The sequence below is a fragment of the Pseudorca crassidens genome, chromosome 5 (genome assembly GCF_039906515.1).
Source record: "Pseudorca crassidens isolate mPseCra1 chromosome 5, mPseCra1.hap1, whole genome shotgun sequence".
Lineage (NCBI taxonomy): Eukaryota > Metazoa > Chordata > Mammalia > Artiodactyla > Delphinidae > Pseudorca > Pseudorca crassidens.
In genome coordinates this window covers 13,842,715-13,863,766 of record NC_090300.1, presented here as the reverse complement: position 1 = coordinate 13,863,766, position 21,052 = coordinate 13,842,715, and the positions used below count along the sequence as shown (strand labels likewise).

General features: G+C 45.5%; 1 protein-coding gene across 1 annotated transcript in view; it reads left to right on the top strand.

Moving 5' to 3' along the window:
- The first annotated feature begins 3,349 nt into the window (after window positions 1-3,349).
- Window positions 3,350-21,052, top strand: part of PLCL2 (phospholipase C like 2) — a 192,384-nt gene continuing 174,681 nt past the window's right edge. Inside the window, exon 1 of the mRNA XM_067737389.1 lies at window positions 3,350-3,748. Within this exon, the coding sequence (XP_067593490.1) occupies window positions 3,413-3,748 (336 nt within the window). The 5' untranslated portion in view covers window positions 3,350-3,412. The remainder of the gene's footprint in view (window positions 3,749-21,052) is intronic.

The following is a 21,052-nucleotide window of genomic DNA, read 5'->3' as shown; positions in this document are numbered from 1 at the left end:
TCAGTGTTATTTTGGGAGGCTGCAGGAAGCTTATTATGGACCAGGGAGCCTGAATAGCTCATGTTCGAGGCACCGTATTTAAGATACAAACAAACAGAAGATCGCGCAGTCAAGGGTGACAATAATTAAAAGCTGAGGCAGAATGAAATATGAAGAAAACTTAAAAGAGATACAGCTCTGTATTGGTGGCATGATAAAAATTAATGAGATCTTTAGAGATATTTATTTACTTTAAACATTATGAACAAATGATTCATCAGCGTCTTACCATTGGTATACAGAGATAATAAACTGGCATGAGCATCATGGAGTTATGCAGAATGAGCATTTTATTAATGTCTTGCCTATCTCTTATTGCCCAACTCTGAAAATTCAACTGAAGGAACCACTAGACAGTATTTGTTGAGGGATGACTATGATATTTTGGCCCTTTTTCTAAGTCAAACTTCTATGAATTTTACAATGCCGTGAAAACACTTCAGCAAGAATTTTGGCAGAATATTTACAATTTCTTCAATAACACTGTTCACGGAATAGGAGAAATGGAAAGCAATCACTTAGTAACTGCGGAGAAACAAGCAGGGAGGAGGAGGAACAACTGCTTACTGTGCTGCTTGTGATGAAAAAAGTCTGAGTTTAGCTATTAAAAAAGCCTGCAGGGGGCTGAGCACTGCACATGTCAGAGGCACATGCTGCTTCCCGTCACCATACAGGAGCGATGGTACCTACAGCCTGGCTGTTTGTGTGATGCAGAAGTACAGCTATAACATCTGCAGGCGTCTGACCTGTGGGAGACAAGCACTTAGGGGGATAAAAAGGAAACTGGCACAGGCCTTGGGCTTCTGGCATTGTTAGTCACAGGTCTGCCAAGATGCTTTGGGAAACATTTTAATTTAAATGCCAAGTGTATTTCAACGAAGACTCCCTGGTTTGACCTGTTGGGAGTCCAGAGGGAGATGGATAGGTGCTCATTTTGGAAAGCATTAGGAGAATTAGACGCTGGTTTTATAAAAAAGCATCCTGGAAGTTTAAATCTCTGTATGTCCGCACTCACCCTAGGAAATTCATGGTACAAGCTGCAGGATATATGACTCTCATAGCATATTACTAGTGGTTGGTAAGTGCAGGAAAAGGCAGAAATATCTCCAGGCGTTTATTAAAATATCAAAATTAGAGGACTTTAAGGATAAAGGCCTAGCATTCTTCCTTTCCTCCCCACAGCACAGTCACTGGCTACTATGACTATAAATTTGGTAAGGCCTGATTTGAATTATTTGAATATATTTTCCTGCAAAAATATCACAAGACAGAAAAAAAATTGAACCAAACTAGAAAAAGAAAGGAAGAAAGAAAGAAAAAGAAGGAAGGAAGGAACGAAGGGCGAGAAAGGAAGGAAGGAAGAAAGAAGGAGGGATGGGACTGAATAAAATATTATAACATTGTTGTCCATCGATGTGAAAATATGTCTGTTAGCGTGTAGGCCCAGGTTGGCAAAAGATGGATAAAAGCTTGTCTGATGGGTTACAAAAACATGAATCCAGAGATCAGAAGAATTAAAACACCCCGAGAATAACACAAAGGTATTTGAAGTTGCTTCAGAGGCAAGGGCGGGTATGTATATGTATGTAAAGCTCGTTTCCTCTGAGGCTGCTTGGCAGTTTGCTATAACATCATGCTGATGAAAGCAGGGTCTTTAAGTTCACCCCCCAGCGGACTGTCAGTTTCTCCTTCGCGCCCTGCGGGAAGCGCATTCCCGGGAAGGGAAACACACTAGTTGGAGAAGAGCTGGGGTGCTAGAGAAGGGCTGGAAGCTGGAACCAGGGAGCCTGGGACGGAGAGGTGGGTGGGGCCAGGCTGGGTGCGGCCTCGGGTACCAAGATGCGGAGATGGGGACACGTCTGGCTCCAAGGGTGGAGAGCCAGGGAAGGTGTTTGCTCGGGGGAGTGACATGATCAGGGTTTTTAGGCTGGTCACTCTACCTGAAGCACTGGGGGAGGGAGGAAGGAGGAAGGAGGAAGAACCAGAGGGACCGGCTGCAGTGATCCAAGTAGGATAATGCCCCAAAAGATGAGCCTGACCTAGGACGCGGTCTGCAGAGGGCTGGACTGGCTGGCGGCGGGACACTGGCGGAAGGACACTGGGAGGGAGGGACGACGGGGATAAATCCCTGGAGGACGACTCAGAGGGCTCAGAACAGGCTCTAACGAGGTCCTCTGCTTCTCCCCTCTCGCCGCTCCCCTCCCCCCGCCCCAGCATCCTTGCAACTAGTTGAATCAATTCACAGATTCACAGTTCAGGATCCGAAAGGAACGGAATTAGCTTCTGTATGTGAAGTGGGTCTGACCCACGAGCGGAGCCCGGAGGGGAACGTCCGGAGGGCCTCTCCGGAGCTGGGCGGGAGCGGAACGAGTCCCGCGCGCGGGGCGGGGTAGGATGGGGCGCAGCGGCGGAGCCCAGAGCCCGGGACCATCGTGCGGCCCGCGGCCTGCGCTGTCTTTGCTCCTCGGGGCGCCGGCGGGTGCCTGGAAGTTGACAAATCTCTAGGGAGGCGGTGAGCCTCCCGGGACCCGCGGCCGCCGCCCGTCGCCGTCCGCTGGGCAGCGAGGTTCCTTTGGCCCGATGAGCCGGCCCAGCGGGAGCAGCCGCGACGGCGGCGACCACGAGCGGGAGCCGGGTGGCCCGCGGCGGCAGGGGAGGGTCCCCGCGGCCTGTAGGGGGCAGCGCCGAGCCCGGGAGGAGACGGCGGCGGCGGGGTGGGCGAGTCCCGGCCTCCCTGCCCTCCGTGCGCTTACCCGGCGCCGCCGGCTTCGGCGGGGACCCGGGGGTACGTGGCGGGCCCGGCGCGCGACAGCCCCTGGGGAATTGGGATCCGGGGAGACCCCGGCGTCGCCACCCGCCCGCCCGGGGCCGCGAGAGCCTCGGAAGGCGCCTCCGCGTGGCCGGGGAGCGTCTGGGCGCCCGCCGCTTCCCCAAGCCCGAGCGGGACGCCCGGTGCCCGCGCGGTGGGTGCCCTGAGCCCCGCGGTGGGCGACCCGGGGCGTTCCCCCGGGGAGGGCGCCCCGTTCCGGCGCCCCCGGCCGCGCGGTATTTGTGGCGCCCGCGGCGGCGCGTGTGCCGGGCGTGTTTCCCTCCCGGGTGCCGGGCCCCGGGCCCCGCCGCCGCGCTGACTGTGTCTCTCTTCTCCCCCTGCAGGAATCTTCGGAGAATCCTGCTGCCGCGACTCTAACCGTGAGCGAGGCGAGCTCGAAACCAACAGCACATCTAAATTTAAAAAAAAAAAAAAAAAAAAAGGCGGAAGAAGCGGCCGAGGCGGCGGCGGGAGGAGGAGAGGAGGAGGGGCCGCGCGGCCCGAGGCGGCGGGGACGCGGGGACGCGGGGACGCGGCTTTGTGCTGGCGGGTCGCGGGGCGCCCATGGCGGAGTGCGGCCGGGGGGGCGCCGCCGGCGGGGCCCTGCCCACCTCCCCGGGCCCGGTCCTCGCGGCCAAGGGCGCCCTGAGAGCCGGGGCCGGGGAAGGCGGCGGCGGCGGCGGCGGCGGAGGGCGCCTCGGCCACGGGCGGGCGCGCTATGACAGCGCCGGGGTTTCCAACGGAGACTGCAGCCTCGGCGTGTCCGCGGACGAAGCCCAGGCCAGCCCCTCCAGGGGCCCCCGCGGCGCCGCGCTCGCCCCGACCCCCGGCCCGGCCGCCTGCCCCCTCCCCCGGGAGAGCAAGCCGGGCGGCCTGCCCCGCCGGAGCAGCATCATCAAGGTAGGTGGGCGAGGGGCACCCGTCGCCCGCCCCCCGCCGTCCGCGGGGGCTCTTTCCCCGAGAGGGGAGTAGTGGTGGCAGGAGGGGGGTGTACGAGGAGCCAGCCCCCTGCTAACGGGAGCCAGGGGTGCGCTGGTGCTTGGAGTGGTTGAGCGGGGACTGGGTGCATATGGCATTTGGGAAGAATGGAGAGGTGGTCCTGAATGTGCAGGGAGCTGTGCTCAGACATCCCCCGCGGAACTTAGGGATGTCACCTCTCCCAGGATTGGCCTGGAATGATGGCCTGTACCTGCTTGGCAGGGCACGCTCTCTTGTGGTAGCCTCGGCTGGTAACAGACTCCCTGCAAGGTTTCCATTGTATGTTAAAAACAGTTATCATGTGAAAGCATGTTCTTAAAAATCCCAGGCAGTGAACAGAGATTATTTAATAGGTTTCTTCTCATCGCTCTATAGTTGCCTCTTGCAAACGGCTGGACTCAGAGGGTGCAAAAAATCCCAGGTCACTCAATCTCACGGAGAAATGGAGCAGGTTTCTGAACATAAATGCCCATTTCGGCTTTCTTAGGGTCAGAGGCGCTGAGAGATTACAGTCCTGCACGGTTTAATCTTTTCCTTGCTGCAGTAGGCAGGCCTCCAGCTCTGTGGAAGTTCTTTTGGGTAGTTTGCTTGGTTTTGCTATCTTTTGCCTGGGGTTATTTAGCAAAAGGAAGTCAGCGATTGTTTTGTGCATTTTAAACTCCAGGAGTAATGTAAGGAACTCCTGAGTTTGTGATGGTTTCGTTCTAATATTACATTTTGGTCTGCAGTGCAAACAAATTTCTCCTGACATGAAGTGAAAAAAAAATTGATGAGCTAAGAAGAGCAGAGCCTTAGGAAGGGCTAGCTCTTTCTGCTCAAGTTTGGAACAAATAGAAAATGTTGCTGTCTGAAGGCTGAGAGGTCACCAGGACGGTGAGCATCAAAGCACCCTGACACGGCTGTCCGCACCTTCCTGTGGCAGATCATCAGCGGGAGGGGGAGAGCAGAACGGGCCACAGTGAAGAGAATTGGCACTGGTGGTATTTGAAATTTAACTGGACCTGCAGAAACCTTCTGAGTAGCATGTAGTGTCTGATGGTATTATCAGCCTCTGCAGTTACCTAGTGAAATATACAACCTTGCTACTGTATGTAACAGGCAATTGTGAAACTGCTTTTCGCTTTGTCATCTGTTGGCCCGGTTTATGGCTGAGCAAGGGCACAGTTGGAGGGCTTAAAGATCAAGTGTATTAACTATCTGCAGCAGGCGTTTAGAGTTTAACTAAGGAAAGCAAAAGAGGTTTTTGCTGCATACCTACCTAGCTTTTCGTGACTTAACGTTTTCTTCTACTCTGTCACTTATGTTGCCATGGAAGTTGCTTTCAACCGTGCGTGGTACTCAATACCCATTGACAGAGTTATGTGTCATAACTGTTTTTATTGGTTACTAGATATTTGTGGTGATTTTGCACTGCAGTGTTAATGAAATCAGACGTAAAAATTCCAGAGAAGATACAAGCTGACCACATTTTAACTCCTCTCCCTCAATTTTTTTGAAGGGCCTGTTCTTGCACTTTTTTAAAAAAAAAATTCAGATTTAATTGTTGTCTACATGTGGTTCACAGTGTAACTTATTTAATTACAACAGCATCTGTTTTAATTTTGCATTCATGGGAGGTTAGGAAGAAGGATGGTTTGCCAACATTTCTGACATGTGGAATTGAGAACTTGTTGGTAGATATCATTTCTTCATTGAAGATGCTAGAAGCACATGGGGAAATGATTAATAATTCAGAAATCACTGGAATTTTGAAAGTTTCCCAGATATCTTTGTCTTCTTTCTAATGGAGGCAGTTGGTCCCTTGTTTGCAGTTGTATCCCTAGATATACATTGTGAGGAATGTAGTAGGGGTTCAATAGGTTGCTTCCTGAATGAATGGACAAATGATAAGAAAGTACATATTTTCTCTAAGTTCTTTTAATTTTTAAAATGGCTCATTGGGATTTACCAGTCTCATGTCTTATTTATTGTCTCCTATCTCCTAAGATGACTTGACTCCTTTTTCTTGCCTCTGTTTTCAATGTGCATATTCTTAATCACCCTTTAAAACTATGGAAATAGTGTTGAAAGTTGATCAAGCCTGGATTTTAGGGAAGGAGTATGCTATATTTAAATAGGTAATTACTTGGTATTTACTCCCTTTCAGTTGGCGTCTTGAGGTCTCAAGATTTGAGAAATTTAGTGTGGCATTTTCTAAAGACATGACAGCATCAAGTTAATAACGTAATAGAATAAAGAGATCTTTAACTTTAATACCAACTTTCATAAAGCAGCAAATAAGGCACAGGTATTTTTGTCACACGAATGGCAGAATTACATTTCACTTTTGTTAAAATATAATAAACAGCTTAGCAGGAGCCCATGTGAAAAAGCAGTGGTGACATCTTTCTTTGGTTTCCTTTGAATAAAGGGATGAATGCAGTCAGGTGATGGAAGGGGAGAGGCGGGAGTAGATTAGTGAGCATGGTGATGATGGGGGACTTGGGGGCGTGGCGCGGAGAGTGCATGCTCACTAAGGATCAGAGGCTGGTGTTCATGGGGTTGCATTAGTTGCAGTGTCCGGCTATGCCTGTTTCCTAGTTCATCACAGTCTTGACCTTCCTCTTAGGTGGGGATCCCCGAATCAGAGAGAGAAGTAACAGCAGAAATGGGATAAACAGTGGGCAAAGAAGGGGGACTATTGCTGAGGTGCAGGACGTGCAGAAATCCACTGTAAGCTGACTGGAATGATATTCCTTATTTAAAATTATTTCTTTGGAACTCCATCTGTTTTGTAAATGTGGTGTTGAGTAAGAAATTGTAAATTGTAAAACTACATTTTCTGCCAAAACAGATGCACAGATCCATACTAAAAGAGCTCCTTGGTTATGGTAAGAGTGTCGATGGAAATTCAGGGTGAGCAGCCTGGTAAGACCTTTCTAAGTACCTTGAGAAGAAAAATAAATCATGGAACTCATCACCGGACTTTTCTACTTTTCCTTAGCTTGTTGAAAATAGTGTTACACTTTTTAGCTTATTCTCAAAGGCCTATTACTAGATTTTTAGGGGAGAAGCCATTATGTTTGTCATCTTTAGTAATCTAGTAAACGAAAACATCACTTTCATTTTCTCTTTCCATATTTCATTTCATCACACCATTCAATACAGTCCACGCTTTATTTTGAAACAGTTAATTTGGTTAGCTGTTCAGATGGCATTCATTTTTTACAAGTAGTTCCATCCTTTAATTCAGGAGCTTGGTCTAAAAATATGAAGTAACACTTTAAGCCTTAGATTTCTTTTTAAGTTTTGAAATAAATGAAGTTAAAATGTCTGTTAGTTTGGATGGTTTACTTTAGTCAAAGCTAATTAAATATTTTGGATGGTACATTAAGAGAGGTGATTTAATTTGCATAAAATAAAATTCACTCCTGTTGGTGTCTAGTTCTATGGAATTTGACAAACACATGTAAGTCATGTAACCACTACCACAACCAAGATCTAGAACAATTCTATCATCTCAAAAAATTCTCCAAGTCTCTTTGCAGCCTTCCCTGCCCCCTATCCCCAGACCGTAACAACTATTGATTAGGGTATTTTAAAAAAATAAGTTGGAAGTATAGCCATTATACTATTTTGGTATTTAAAAGTAATGACAGCAGCCACTGTTTATTAAGCACTTACTATGTGCAAAACACATGAAAAGTGTTTAATTTGATTCTGTGACCTGATCTTGCACCAACCATGGAGGCTGAAGAAAACCCCAAGTTCAGAGGGGTTAACTGCTTGTCCAGGGTGCTGGAGCTGGTTGTTGTACCCCGCTTGGGCACTCCACTGACCCCCACATTACACTGGCAGTGTTAATTTTTTTGTATACTTAAGGAAGCATTGGTGGTTTGGAACACCAGATTTGGTTTTCCCCTTTAAATGTAGGGGATACTGAAAGGAAAAAAAGAATCTCAATTTCTTCTGGCAGAAGAAGTTGGCAGATAATATGGCCAGGCAGCTGTCTAGTCACCTGTTATGGCTGCCTGACCAGAGACTCTGGCTTCGCTGAGACCAAAGGTTTGACCTTGTCCAAGGTGGCAGCCCTTAGTTTTCTTAATATCACTGTTGTCCTTATTATAGTATCACGGTGTGTAGGGGAAATGCTTTTACTAACTTTCCGCCAACGTAGATTCCCTATGTCTTGATGCTGAGCACCGCATCATGGGGAACTAGCAGGCTCTTCACATCTATTATGCATATTTAAACAAAATAATTAAAATGTACATTATGGTGTAAATAAAGTAGACTCTTTGCAGGCCAAAGCTGGGCTGTATTTATCAGTTCTGCACAGAAAGCAAGCACTCAATAACCATTTTCTGAATTTTATCTTAAGAATAATATCTGCATTTGACTTTAGACTTTTTTTTCTGAATGGGGGCTCGGGGGAGACAGCTGTACGCCCAGCAGACCTGTGGGCGTATCATGAATATTCAACCAACAGTAACTGGATCACAGAGTGAATTTGTTTGGTTAAACAGGCAGCCTTGGTCATTTAGGTCAGAAAACTCTGGTAGCCAATCAGCAGGTCTCCACTTGGCTTTGTACTGATGCATGTGAGGGAGTCCAGGCTTGATAACTGCTGCAAGGCGGGCGCAGGGCCGTGGGTCTCAGCCACTCAGAGAGCTTTCGTCACACTTCAGAGTTCAGTTTCAGAAGTCATTAGGGGGTGTTCATTTTCAGACCCTAAAAATTACTTACCCCTTTTTGCTTCTTCCCTTCCCTGTCTTCCAGCCTCCCCTCCAAACAGTTATGCTTGACTTGTGGTGCTTTTCACCAAGTCCAAATAGACAACTGACAGGAAATTGTTTATTACTATTTTTTAAATTGCCTATCTTGGCCTCTTGAGTTAGTTTCTTAGAATGCTCTCTCCCAGAATCTGTTCAGTTCCTTTTATAGTTCTGTATGCTCTGTAAGGGGTCTAAACGAGACTGTTCTTTTTTGCTTTTCTTTTTTTTAATGCTTAAGTTCCCCATGCCTCCGAATTCAACGAAATAGGGCAGTGCTATCTGCAGCCTAAATGCAGGTATAAATGAATTGTGAATATTCACGTTTTCCCTTCAGACTCTATTTTATACATGTGTTCAAAAATAGATGCTCTGTTCCTTATTAATGCTAAATTTTGTCTGTCATAACTTGCTTGTCTACCAGACCTCCAGATTACTTCAGCTACTTACGTTTTATTTGAAATTAATGGATTCTGTAGTACAGGGGATATTCATATATTTTTACCGGTGGGCCACAGAATCTGAAACTGTGCAAGCTGCCTGGCCAGCTTTTCTCTGCTGTTGATAATGGTGAATCGAGAGGGTCGTACCCAGCATGGGTGTTAGTAGTGACTCAGACAAGTGGGAACCCCCAGGGGGATTTCAGGGGGAACTATGTTCCTTATGGCAGAATAATCCCATAGCTTTAGGGGGCTCAGAGCATATGATGACTTACATTGAGCTTTAGCAACAATTGTGTGAGTGAGCCAGTCTGCTGGCAGGACGCCTGGCACCTACCTGTCTCCGAAGGGCAGAGGAGGGCAGGTGGGAGGCCCTGCTGGCTGCGAGTGCTTGGTCACGTGGCGGGGGATTAGGTAAAGCTTGTTCTAGGTAGTCATCTCAGCTGGGCTGTACAGGCAGACCACCTTTTATTGTGGTTCGCTTTATTGCGCTTCACAGATAGTGCGCTTTTTACAAGTTGAAGGTCTCTGGCAACCCCGCGTCGAGCAAGTCTGTTGGCGCCATTTTTCCAACCGCATTTGCTCACTTAGTGTCTGTGTGTCACATTTTGGTAATTCTCGCAGTATTTCAAAATATTTCCTTGTTATTATGTTTGTGATGGTGATCTGTGATCAGGGATCTTTAATGTTACTCTTGTAATCATTTAGGGGCACCATGAGCCGTGCCCATGTCAGACGGCGAACTTAACTGATACATTTTGTGTATGTCTGACTGCTGTCACCTCCCTGTTGCCTGAGACACAACAGTGTTGAAATTTGGCCAGTTAATAGCCCTGCAAGGGCCTCTAAGTGTTCAAGTGAAAGGAAGAGTCACACATCTCTCATTTTATTTTTTTTTCTCATTTTAAGTCAAAAGCTAGAAATGATTAAGCTTAGTGAGGAAGGCATGTCGAAAGCCCAGATAGGCTGAGAGCCAGGCCTCTTGTGCCAAACGGTTAGCCAAGTTCTGGATGCAAAGGAAAAGTTCTTGAAGGAAATTAAAAGTGCTGCCCCAGTGAACACACCAATGGTAAGAAAGCGAAACAGCCTTATTGCTGATATGGAGAAAGTCTGAGTGGTCCGGAGAGACGATCAGACCAGCCACCACATTCCCTTAAACCAAAGCCTAGTCCAGAGCAAGGCCGTAACTCTCTTCAGTTCTGTGAAGGCTGAGAGAGGCGAGGAAGCTGCAGAAGAAAAGTTCGAAGCTTAGCAGAGGTTGGTTCATGAGGTTTAAGGCAAGAAGCCATCTCTGTGACATCAGAGTGCGAGGCGAAGCAGTGAGTGCTGATGACGAAGCTACAGCAAGTTATCCAGAAGATCCAGCCAAGATCATTAATGAAGGGAGCCACACTAAACAACAGATTTTCAATGTGGATGAAACAGCCTTCCACTGGAAGAAAATACCATCTAGGTCTTTCATAGCCAGAGTGGAGAAGTCAGTGCCTGGCTTCAAAGCTTCAAACGACAGGCTAACTCTTGTTAGAGGCTAATGCAGCTGGTGACTTGAAGTTGAAGTCAATGCTCATTTACCATTCCGAAAATCCTAGGACCCTTAAGAATCATGCTGAATCTACTCTGCCTGTGCTCTGTAAATGGAACGACAAAGCTTGGATTACGGCACATCTGCTTGCAACATGGTTGCAAGTGAATACTGAATATTTTAAGCCCGCTGTTGAGACCTATGGCTCAGAAAAAGAAGGTTCCTTTCGAAATATGACTGTTCAATGACAATGCACCTGGTCACCCAAGGACTCTGAGGGAGATGCACAACGAGATACATGTTGTTTTCATGCCTGCCAACACAACATCCATTCTGCAGCCCATGGACCAAGGTATAATTTTGACTTTCAAGCCTTATTATTTAAGAAATATATTTCGTAAGGCTATATAGATGCCATAGAGAGTGATCCCGCTGATGGGTCTGGGCAAACTCAATTGAAAACCTGGAAAGGATTCACCATTCTAGATGCCACGAAGAACATTCATGATTCATGGGAAGAGGTCAAAATATCAACGTTAACAGGAGTTTGGAAGAAGTTGATTCCAACCCTCATGGATGTCTTTGAGGGGTTCAAGACTTCAGTGGAGGAAGTAACTGCAGATGTGGTGGAAACAGCAAGCGAACGAGAATTAGATGCGGTACCTGCAGATGTGGCTGAATCGCTGCAATCCCGTGATAAAACTTGAATGGGTGAGGAGTTGCTGCTTATGGATGAGCAGAGAAAGTGGTTTCTTGAGATGGAAACTACTCCTGGTGAAGATGCCGCGAAGCCTGTTGAAATGACAAAGGATTCAGAATATTACATAATCTCAGTTGATAAAGCAGTGGCAGGGTTTGAGAAGAGTGACTCCAATTTTGAAAGAAGTTCTACTGTGGGTAAGATGCTGTCAAACAGCACTGCGTGCTACAGAGGAATCGTTCTTGAAAGGAAGCGTCAGTTGATGGGGCCGACTTCATCGCTGGCTTATTTTAAGAAACTGCCAGTCACCCCTGCCCTCAGCAGCCACCACCCTGATCGGTCGGCAGCCATCAACATCGAGGCGAGATCCTCCACCAGCAAGAAGATTACAACTCACTGAAGGCTCAGAGGATGGTTAGCTTTTTCTTCTTCAACCAATAAAGTATTTTAAAATGAAGGTATGTACAATGCATTTTTAGACACAATGCTTTTGCCCACTTAGTAGACTACAGTGTAGTATAAACACAGCTTTTATATGCCCTGGGAGCCAAGAAATTCGTGTGATTCTCTTTGTTGCGATATTTGCTTCATCGAGGCAGTATCTCTGAGGCGTGCCTGCGCGGTGGGGTCTTGGTCTGTCCTCAGGACACACGTTGCATGTCTGGATTATTCAGGGGGAAGCATACTGGTGGGAAAACTAGAGGGTGTGAAGTTCGGTGCTTGGATCAGATTCTGCCTCCCTCTCTTCCTTCCTCTTGACCTTGGGCAAGATATTTAAGTCTGTGTGTCTAGTTAACCCATCTCTAAAACGGACATAAGGATATCTCCCTCATAACATTGTCGTGGAGATTAAATGAGATGATGTGTGTGGCATATTCAGAACAGCGTGTGGCCTGTAGTAAATACTCAATCAGCAGCCCCTGGTATGTTTAGTTTCTCTTATTTAGAGTTGATCCTGAGATGAGCACACTCATTTAGCTTCATTTGAATTGGAGATCACTAACACTGCCATCCCCGTTTTGAAAGTCTTATCTTTTGAGACACAAAGAATGTACCCAGATAAGTTTCTCAGACTTCTTCTGAAGATGCTTCATGAATGATTTTTGTTCTGGTGCCTCTCTCAATCTGATGCGTCAGTACAACTGAGCTCATGTCTTAATAGCCCCACTTCAATAATCGGAGGGCACTGGACATTAGTTTTATTGCACCAAGCACCTATGTGTCTTGGCTTGCCCAGCATAGTCCGGATTTACCCCGGACAAAACCAGGGTTTTGTCCTCTCCGCTCTCCTTTGATGGATTTCAAAGCTTTTCAGGAGGGAATCATTTCCCATTTTTGTTTCTTTTTAACAAAATTTGATTTACACTTTTTAGGGTCCTCGAGGGTAAAGCAGGTAGTAGTAACAATTTGTTTTCAGGTGAGTTCTTTCTGATAGTATTTATCCCTACTGTTGTTTTGGAATTGTCAAATAATATAAATTATTTATATTTAATAATTATATAAAAAATATTCTATAAAGATATTTATATAAATCATATAAACATAATTTATATAAATTATAAAATTATAGAATATGTTTATGCCTTCAGCACATTACTATGAGTTCAGTATTGAGGTATCTTCTTGGAGTATGCTAAATTTACGGATTTGGAAATAGCAGATATTACCACCCCAGAACCCGGGCAGCTGGATTTAAAAGTGATTAATCATATAGATTCATGGGAGTTTTAGAACGGAAAGAGATCATGCAAAATTCTTTTGCAGTTATAGAGAGGCAAGGCCATACTGATCAGTACATCTAGCTCCTAGCTATGGTTGAGTTCATTTATTTGCATATTAGCCTAGCAGAATTGGAAAAAAAATTGTTATGTAATACTGCAGTGTGTGAGTATTCATAGCACAAGATGTGGTCTTCCAAACAGCTATTTTTGAGAATTTGTTTTTTGGCTATAGATAGCTGCATGGGTACACATGCTACACTTGTGCACGCATGTACTCTGAAGACTCTGTTTATAAATAGTAAAGATTAAGAACAAACCAAATAACATAGTGGTGGCTGGCACGAGTCCTGTCTTGTGAGAGACTGATGGGTAGCAGGTGTCTGCTCTCTAAATTGAAAATGCCTGGGCAGGGGGAGCCTGTTTTGATGAACATTGCCGACGAGGCTTCTGTTGCTCTTGACCAATTAGCGTGGCCACAGAGGGATGAGCGACCTCGTTTGCAGCTACCATCAGAATCACAAGCTCTGTGACTCTCTCTACATGGTTTCCTGCTACTTTTTATTTTTCGTCTTCCTTCTAAGCTCTGATATCCTGTGAGCATAAGTAGATGTAAATTTTCAAATAGTTAAAATGGTTTAATGGTTATTCTTGGAGGAAATACAGCAAGTTGCTTAGATTTTTGTTGCTATTAATCCATGCTAATAGATTATATTAAATACCAATAGAATCATTCAGAGGTTTTCATATCAGAACTGGTAGAATTCCTGATGTAATGTGGGTTTAACGGATGTGTTTGTCTTTGGAATTTTCGGTGGTTTGTTGAAAGCGATCTATATATTCTTTCAAGGCTTTCTCTGGTTTATGTATATTCCCATAAATGTTTTTTCTGTACATTAAAATAGTATCAGAAGTTGAATTGCTATGTCATAGGATATGTGTATATTCAGCTTCAGTAAATATTATCGTGTGCTTTTCCTAACTGACAAAACTAATTGACACACCCACCAGGTTATGTGAGTTCTCGTTGCTCTAAATGCTTCCCAATACTTGGCATTGTCAGTGGTTTCTGTTGGTTTTAAATTCTATCTGTGATGGTTATGTAATGCACTGTGGCTTTTAGGTTGCATTTCCCTGATGATGAATGCTGTTGAGCACCTTTTCATGTTTTCTTGGCCATTAGTATATTCTCCTTTGTAAAATGCCTATTCCTATCTTTCGCCCATATAAAAAAATTGGGGGTTTTATATTAAAAAAAAGTAATTTGTGAGACTTCTTTACATTTTCTGGATATGTCTTTTGTGTGATATGTATATTGAAAATTTCTTCTCCTAGTATGTGACTTGTCTTTTCATTGTCTTAAGGGGCACCTCTTAATGAATAATAAGTCTTATTAGTTTTAGTGAAATTCAGTTTATCAGCATTTTCCTTTATGGTTGTCCTGTGTACGATATTTTAACTTAGCTTGAGACCATGAAGATATTCATTTATTTAACTTCTAGAACGTTTATTTTTCAAATTTAGCTCTGCAGTCTGTCTGGAACTTATTTGTGTGTGTGGTGTGAGGTAGGGGTCAAGATTTTTCTTTCCATGTAAATATCCAGTTAATTAATGCAGCACCATTTATTTGAAAATATCATTTTTCCCTATTGCACTGCATCGGCCCTTTGTCATATATCAAGTGACTTTATATGTGTGGGTTTGTTTTGAAGTCTGTTTTGTTAGATTGGTCTATTTGCCTATTCTTTCGTTCATACTGTCTTTCTTCCTAGGTGTATACCCAACAGATAATTAGGCCATTTGTGTATCAAAAGATATGTACAAGAATGTTTGTAGCAGCATTAACCGTAAGAGCCCCAAACTGGAAACAACCCAAATGCTCATCTTTTAAAATAAGCATATCACACAATGGAATACTATGAAGAAAAAAGACAGACAGACAGACAGGAACAACAAAAAGAGCAGATGACTGCTACATGTACCGCTCTAGCCTCTCAAGATAATGTTGAGGGAAAGAAACCAGACACAAAAAGAATGCATATTGTATGATTCCATTTATATAAAGTTCCAAAACAGACAAACTGATTTTTGGTGACTCCTGACTTCCAGAGGTATATCATACTTCAATAAATAAGTTGATTTACACAATTGAGAAAATAAATCAAAATTAAATACTTACAGGTTGCTTCACTCTGCACTGTTTAGGACACTGCCTTTCATAGTTTGCTGCTGTCTGTCGATCAACATGTAAAACACCTTTTTGCTGCAGTGGGGTGCTCATGCCGCAGCCAGGCCTGGTGGAGGCCCAAGCTGTGTGATGGTGTGGAGTTGGGGGGTAGGGGAGACGCTGGCTGGAACAGCAGGAGGATGGGATCCTTCCTGGGCCGTGTCGAGAACACATCAGGAGCCGGGCCTGGAAGGAGGGGGGGCGGCGGGCTGACACAGTGGTGAAGGGAGTGTTGGTCACTGGCGTCATCTCACTCTGTTGTGATCGCTGGGAGTTTTGACGATCGGTTTGGTGTGATTTTGAGCGTTTTCATCCCTTCCGGTGCGCTCGAAAGATTTACTATTCGAAAGTGTGCTGCTCACACAAAACTTTGAGAACCTCTCCTTTGTGGAGCACCTGTTCTCTGCAAGACGGCTTTCTAGAGAGCACTTTGGGTCTCAAAGGCAGTGAACAAACAGAAACCAGTTATCCAGGTTTGTAGACAAAAGCGGGAGTTTTGTGTTGGCCACTGAAGAGCCGTCTACCTGGGGTCCCAGGTGGCCAGCAGAGTTTTGGCTCTGTCGGCATTTATCTTGTCCCATCGAAATGTTCCTTCAGGTGGGGAGAACACCAGCTCTACAAACGGGTCACACTGGAATTTTTAGGACACTGAATTATCTGGATTCTAAAACACACTAACGTGCAGATCCACTCTAGTCCAATTAAATCAGAATCTCCGGGGTTTTCCTAAAGCGCCCTGGGAGATTTTAGGGCATGGTCAGGGTTGAAAATAGCTGAAACCTTTCTCCTGTGTTGGGTCTCAGACTGGTCAGCTGTTAGGTATGACAGAACAAGCAGCCCCAGAATCCTGCAGGTGACAGGCGGTTGGTTGGTGATCCTGTGGCCGGTAGGGCGCAGGGGGTAGAGTGCAGCCTTCAGCTGCCTCCGTGGAGCCTCTCCTTCGAGGAGTTGAGTTGCCCTTTTTCCAAGGGGGTGTGTAAGACACTGATGGCTCTCCTGTTCATCAGGTCAAATCTGGAGAAACTGACTTATGTGTAAAAATGGTGGTCTGCCCTCTGTGCTAATCATTGTACCTTAAGAATGTATTTTTGATCCAAATAAAGGAGTATGTTGCATTCATACAGGCCCTGGGTTCATTATTTGGGGCCTTAATCTACCTGGATTGATCATCACTGTGCAGCCACTGTATCCTGGTCCATCCCTCACAAGAGAAAAGACCTCTGTGTACCCAGGACGTTCTACATCATGGAAGAAGACCTCTGCAGGAGGGATATTTTTTGAAAGATCTGATTTGACTGAGGCATGAGCACTGTTTCTAGAGAGAGCTGATTGTACATTTCAAACTTTAACCACCGCAGGCGGTGACGTGTAGTAAAAATGCTGTTTACTCGCGGCAGATTATACGTCGACCCTTGAAGACAGGTGTCTGTTTGTACAGGTGATTTATGCTGGGAGGAAGACAACAATCTGGTGATGCTTAGGGCATCCCGTGGTGGTGTGCCAACCGTCGGGGTGGGTGTGTCTTGATCTTCGGGTGAACGTCTACTTTCTGAATGCCGTAACCTTTTCCTCTTGCCACACAGACCCTTGCGGTCAGGAGGAATGACCATCGAATTCCCAGAGCATCTGTAAAATATATTTTCAGTCACGTGGAAACATCAGTGTTGCGGATTCGTGGTCTTCGTGACTTGCTGTGTGCTGTTTCTCCGGGACTTGGCTGCTCTTATCAACAGACCACCATTATTCACGCTCATCCTCTTAGGTCAATTGTTTTTCTCTTCCAAATTAACATGAGTGGATACTCCAGCATAGAAGCTTGTGTCCCCCTGTCCTGGCTGGGAAGGCTGAGTCTTTGGAGACCCCGGTCTCTGGAGGCCGGAGGATGCACAGTCTGGCAGCACAGAAGTGTTCTCGAGCCTTCCCGACTGTGGTTGGGACCCACTTATTCATACATAATTGATACACCTCTAATTGTTGTTTTATTTACTTATTTGTAATGGGAGGCAGAGTAGAAATGAGCTTTAACATTCTTTGGGGGAGAAAGTCTACAATCTTTCTGTGAAAGTTTAGTACTCCCTAACATTTACCAAGCTAAGAATTGGAGGGGTTTCCTTTCCTACAGCGTAATTAGCCAGATCTTCTCACCCATCTTTTCTGTTAGGGAAGAAAGTATTGTTGAAGATTATTTTTAATCGTTAAATACGCCTTTTGCCCGCAAGAATACCTGCCATTGGCATGATACCCTGAGGAAACTAGAAGCGAGAAGGTGAAACAAAGCGAGAGAAATGGGCAAGTAGCCTTGCTGGCTGGCTTCTCACTTAGCGGAGGAGAAGTGTCCTCCCTCTGTGACAGTTCCCTGACCTCAGTGCGTTTATCTTGCTGGTTGCCAGACGGCAAGGTAAAACAAGGAGGGAGATGGCCTAGGAGACGTCCCCGAAATAACAGGCTGCGGTAGAGCTCCGGACCCAGATAGGACTTGGCGACTCTCAGGCCTGCCATTCCTACGAGCGCCAGGGGCCATGGGATCCATGCATTATGCTCCAGAAGAGTGCTTTCAACCTTTTCTCCACCCGGCTACAGATAGAGAATGATGTCGTTGTACAGCTCAGTTTGAAGAGGTGGCTTGTGGCTGCAGGCCCCCACCCAGCTGTGACGCGGCCGGGGATTTAAGGTGAGGGCTTGCAGGGTCAGTATCCTGGCCAGCCTGTAACCCACCGGTGGCCCCCGGTGCCCTGCCGGGGCACCCACATTTCGTGGAGGCTGTGCTTTCCAGGCGGTAGAGAGGAGAACAGAGGTGTGAGGAAAGGTACGGTCGGCTCTGGGCGCCCTGCATCCACGGCTGCTGAGGTGATGCCCCCGTTACACAACTGCAGGGGCCGGCTCACCTCTGTGGTGGACAGGAGCTCAGCCCTGGGACGTGCCACGGAGCTGCGGCCGCTGGAGCCGTGTGGAGCCCGTGTAGACAGCATCAGTAGACAGGTGTGAGACCTGGACAGGATGGGGCGTCTCAAGAGTGAGAGGGACAGTCAAGCATCTGCGTTCACAGCAGGGCCGATGTCGTGTATAGAGCGGACTGTTAGCCTAGCCTTGGACTCTTCTTCTATATCTGAACAGAGCCAACCATGGGGTCATGTTTAAAACCAACAACAAAACAGCCCCAAGTAGGCAGGGAGGCTGAACTCCCTGAGTTCCTCTGCAGAAGCTCAAGCCTGAGACGAGGACTCCAGTTCGGGTGCTCAGGGCTCTGTTCTGTGGGGACGGGAGCTGCAGGTGGGGAGCCCCGGGCTCTCGTCTGGGGTTTGTGCCTCTGCCCCATCGTAATGTTAAATGCACCCAGAGGAGTCCACCTTCTCCTCTTGTGCATGTAAGAGGTACATGCATTCTCGTCTGCCAGATTTCTTAGGTGTGTTTTTGGCACTTGGGCCAGTACTTTCTGGGTGACTTTCTGATGTGGTAGGTAAAGGCTGTATAAATCTCGGGAGGATCTGTTTATCTGAGTGATTCGGTTGCTGCTAGTTTACTGTTTCAGTTCTTTGCATGAGAAAGATCTGTGCTGTTCCTATAAGTTTACTCATAAATCCATTACACCACTCACTCTCCATCCTAAAAATCCTAATGAGAGACTCTATCCTGTTTTAAAGGTCACATTTAATTTCCCACTTCTCTTATCATCTATAATATACAATGTTGTTTTCAATACTCCCTGTGCCACCTTATTTGAATATCATGTTTTGGTTTCATATTTTTAATTCGTTTCATTCTGGTTTTGACTTACTTACCATTTCAAGTGGAAATGCATAACCCCAGGCCCTGTGCCTTGTCCCCCAGCCGGTCACTTTTATTATTTTTTAGCGCTGGGACCTGGTGGGTTGGCCTGACGGTTTTAGTCGTGACCAGGCTAGAGCCAGTGAGGTTTTAATCTCAGAGCTGTAAAAGGTTCTATTATGACCTAAGCAGTGACTGTGATACTGAAGGAAATGACCTTCATTTTTTTCCTGGACAAAGTAACAATTCAGAGAAGAATTTAGGGAGTCTCTCAATATGATAATAATCATTTAAATACAGTTATTTCTGTATTTTTAGTATTTTTCAGTGGATTTGAAAAGACAATACAATTTTTAACTAATGAAATTACAAATTACACTTTATTTTATTCTTTATTCTATTCTCATTCCTACTGAAGACAGAAAATCCGAACTTTAGATCATATTTTGACTTTTAGGAAAATCAGCAAGACTCTTTATATCTCACTGTATTCTCTATAAATTGACATAAAGCTACATGTTAATCTCGTCATTGCATGATTGTCCTAATGTTTAGAAAGAACTTTAAAACTCCTAAAGCAAGATGTTATGAAAACATAAAACAGTGGTAACAATACTTCATAACCAAAAAAGAAAAAAAAAATCATCTGTGAAAGTTCATGTGTAAGCTAGCAACACCTCACGTTTGCATAGTTCTTTAATCTCCACCAGGCACTTTTTTTTTTTTTAACATCTTTATTGGAGTATAATTGCTTCACAATGGTGTGTTAGTTTCTGCTTTATAACATAGTGAATCAGCTATACATACACATATATCCCCGTATCTCCTCCCTCTTGCATCTCCCTTCCACCCTCCCTATTCCACCCCTCTAGGTGGTCACAAAGCACCAAGCTGATCTCCCTGTGCTACGTGGCTGCTTCCCACTAGCTATCTATTTTACGTTTGATAGTGTATATATGGCCATGCCATTCTCTCACTTCGTCCCAGCTTACCCTTCCTCCTCCCTGTGTCCTCAAGTCCATTCTCTACGTCTGCATCTTTATTCCTGTCCTGCCCCTAGGTTCTTCAGAATTTTTTTTTTTTTGATTCCATATATATGTGTTAGCATATGGTATTTGTTTTTCTCTTTCTGAATTACTTCACTCTGTGTGACAGACTCTAGTTCTATCCACCTCATTACAAATAGCTCAATTTTGTTTCTTTTTATGGCTGAGTAATATTCCATTGTATATATGTGCCGCATCTTCTTTTTCCATTCATCTGTCGATGGACACTTAGGTTGCTTCCATGTCCTGCCTATTGTAAATAGAGCTGCAACGAACATTGTGGTACATGATTCTTTTTGAATTATGGTTTTCTCAGGGTATATGCCCAGTAGTGGGATTGCTGGGTTGTATGGTAGTTCTATTTGTAGTTTTTTAAGGAACCTCTATACTGTTCTCCATAGTGGCTGTACCAATTCACATTCCCACCAACAGTGCAAGAGGGTTCCCTGTTCTCCACACCCTCTCCAGCATTTATTATTTTTGATTTATTGATGATGGCCATTCTGACCGGTGTGAGGTGATACCTCATTGTGGTTTTGATTTGCATTTCTCTAATGACTAGTGATGTTGAGCATCCTTTCATGTGTGAGCAAGGTTGGGCTGTGGACCCAGGTCCCTGCCCTGTGGCCCTGTCCTCCTGTCCCTTCCACGCTGCCCAGAGACCTTCAAACGTCATGTCCACGTAAACTGGGAAGGTGGCACTTCCTTCCTCACCCGCTGAATTAATGAGGCACAAAAATCGAACCAGGATCATCGAAAGGTGATCTTAGGGCAGTGCCCGTTTGAGGTGGTGGACTCTCTGGCTGATCAAAACACTGAAGAGCTGCTTTTGTGCTGTGAAAGGGACTGCAGTTTAATGCCTTAAACGTCCGTCTCTGCCCTGTTATTGCTTAGATAAATCAACCACTTCACTGCTTATTATGATAAGGCAGAGCATCTGGACATCCTTGAAGTTAAAAAAAAAATTATTTCTGCACTAAATATTTAGCGTGTTGGACCTATTTGTCATTCCAGGAAAGTAACAGCATCACGCCTGGCCATTCTGGAGGCCACCTGT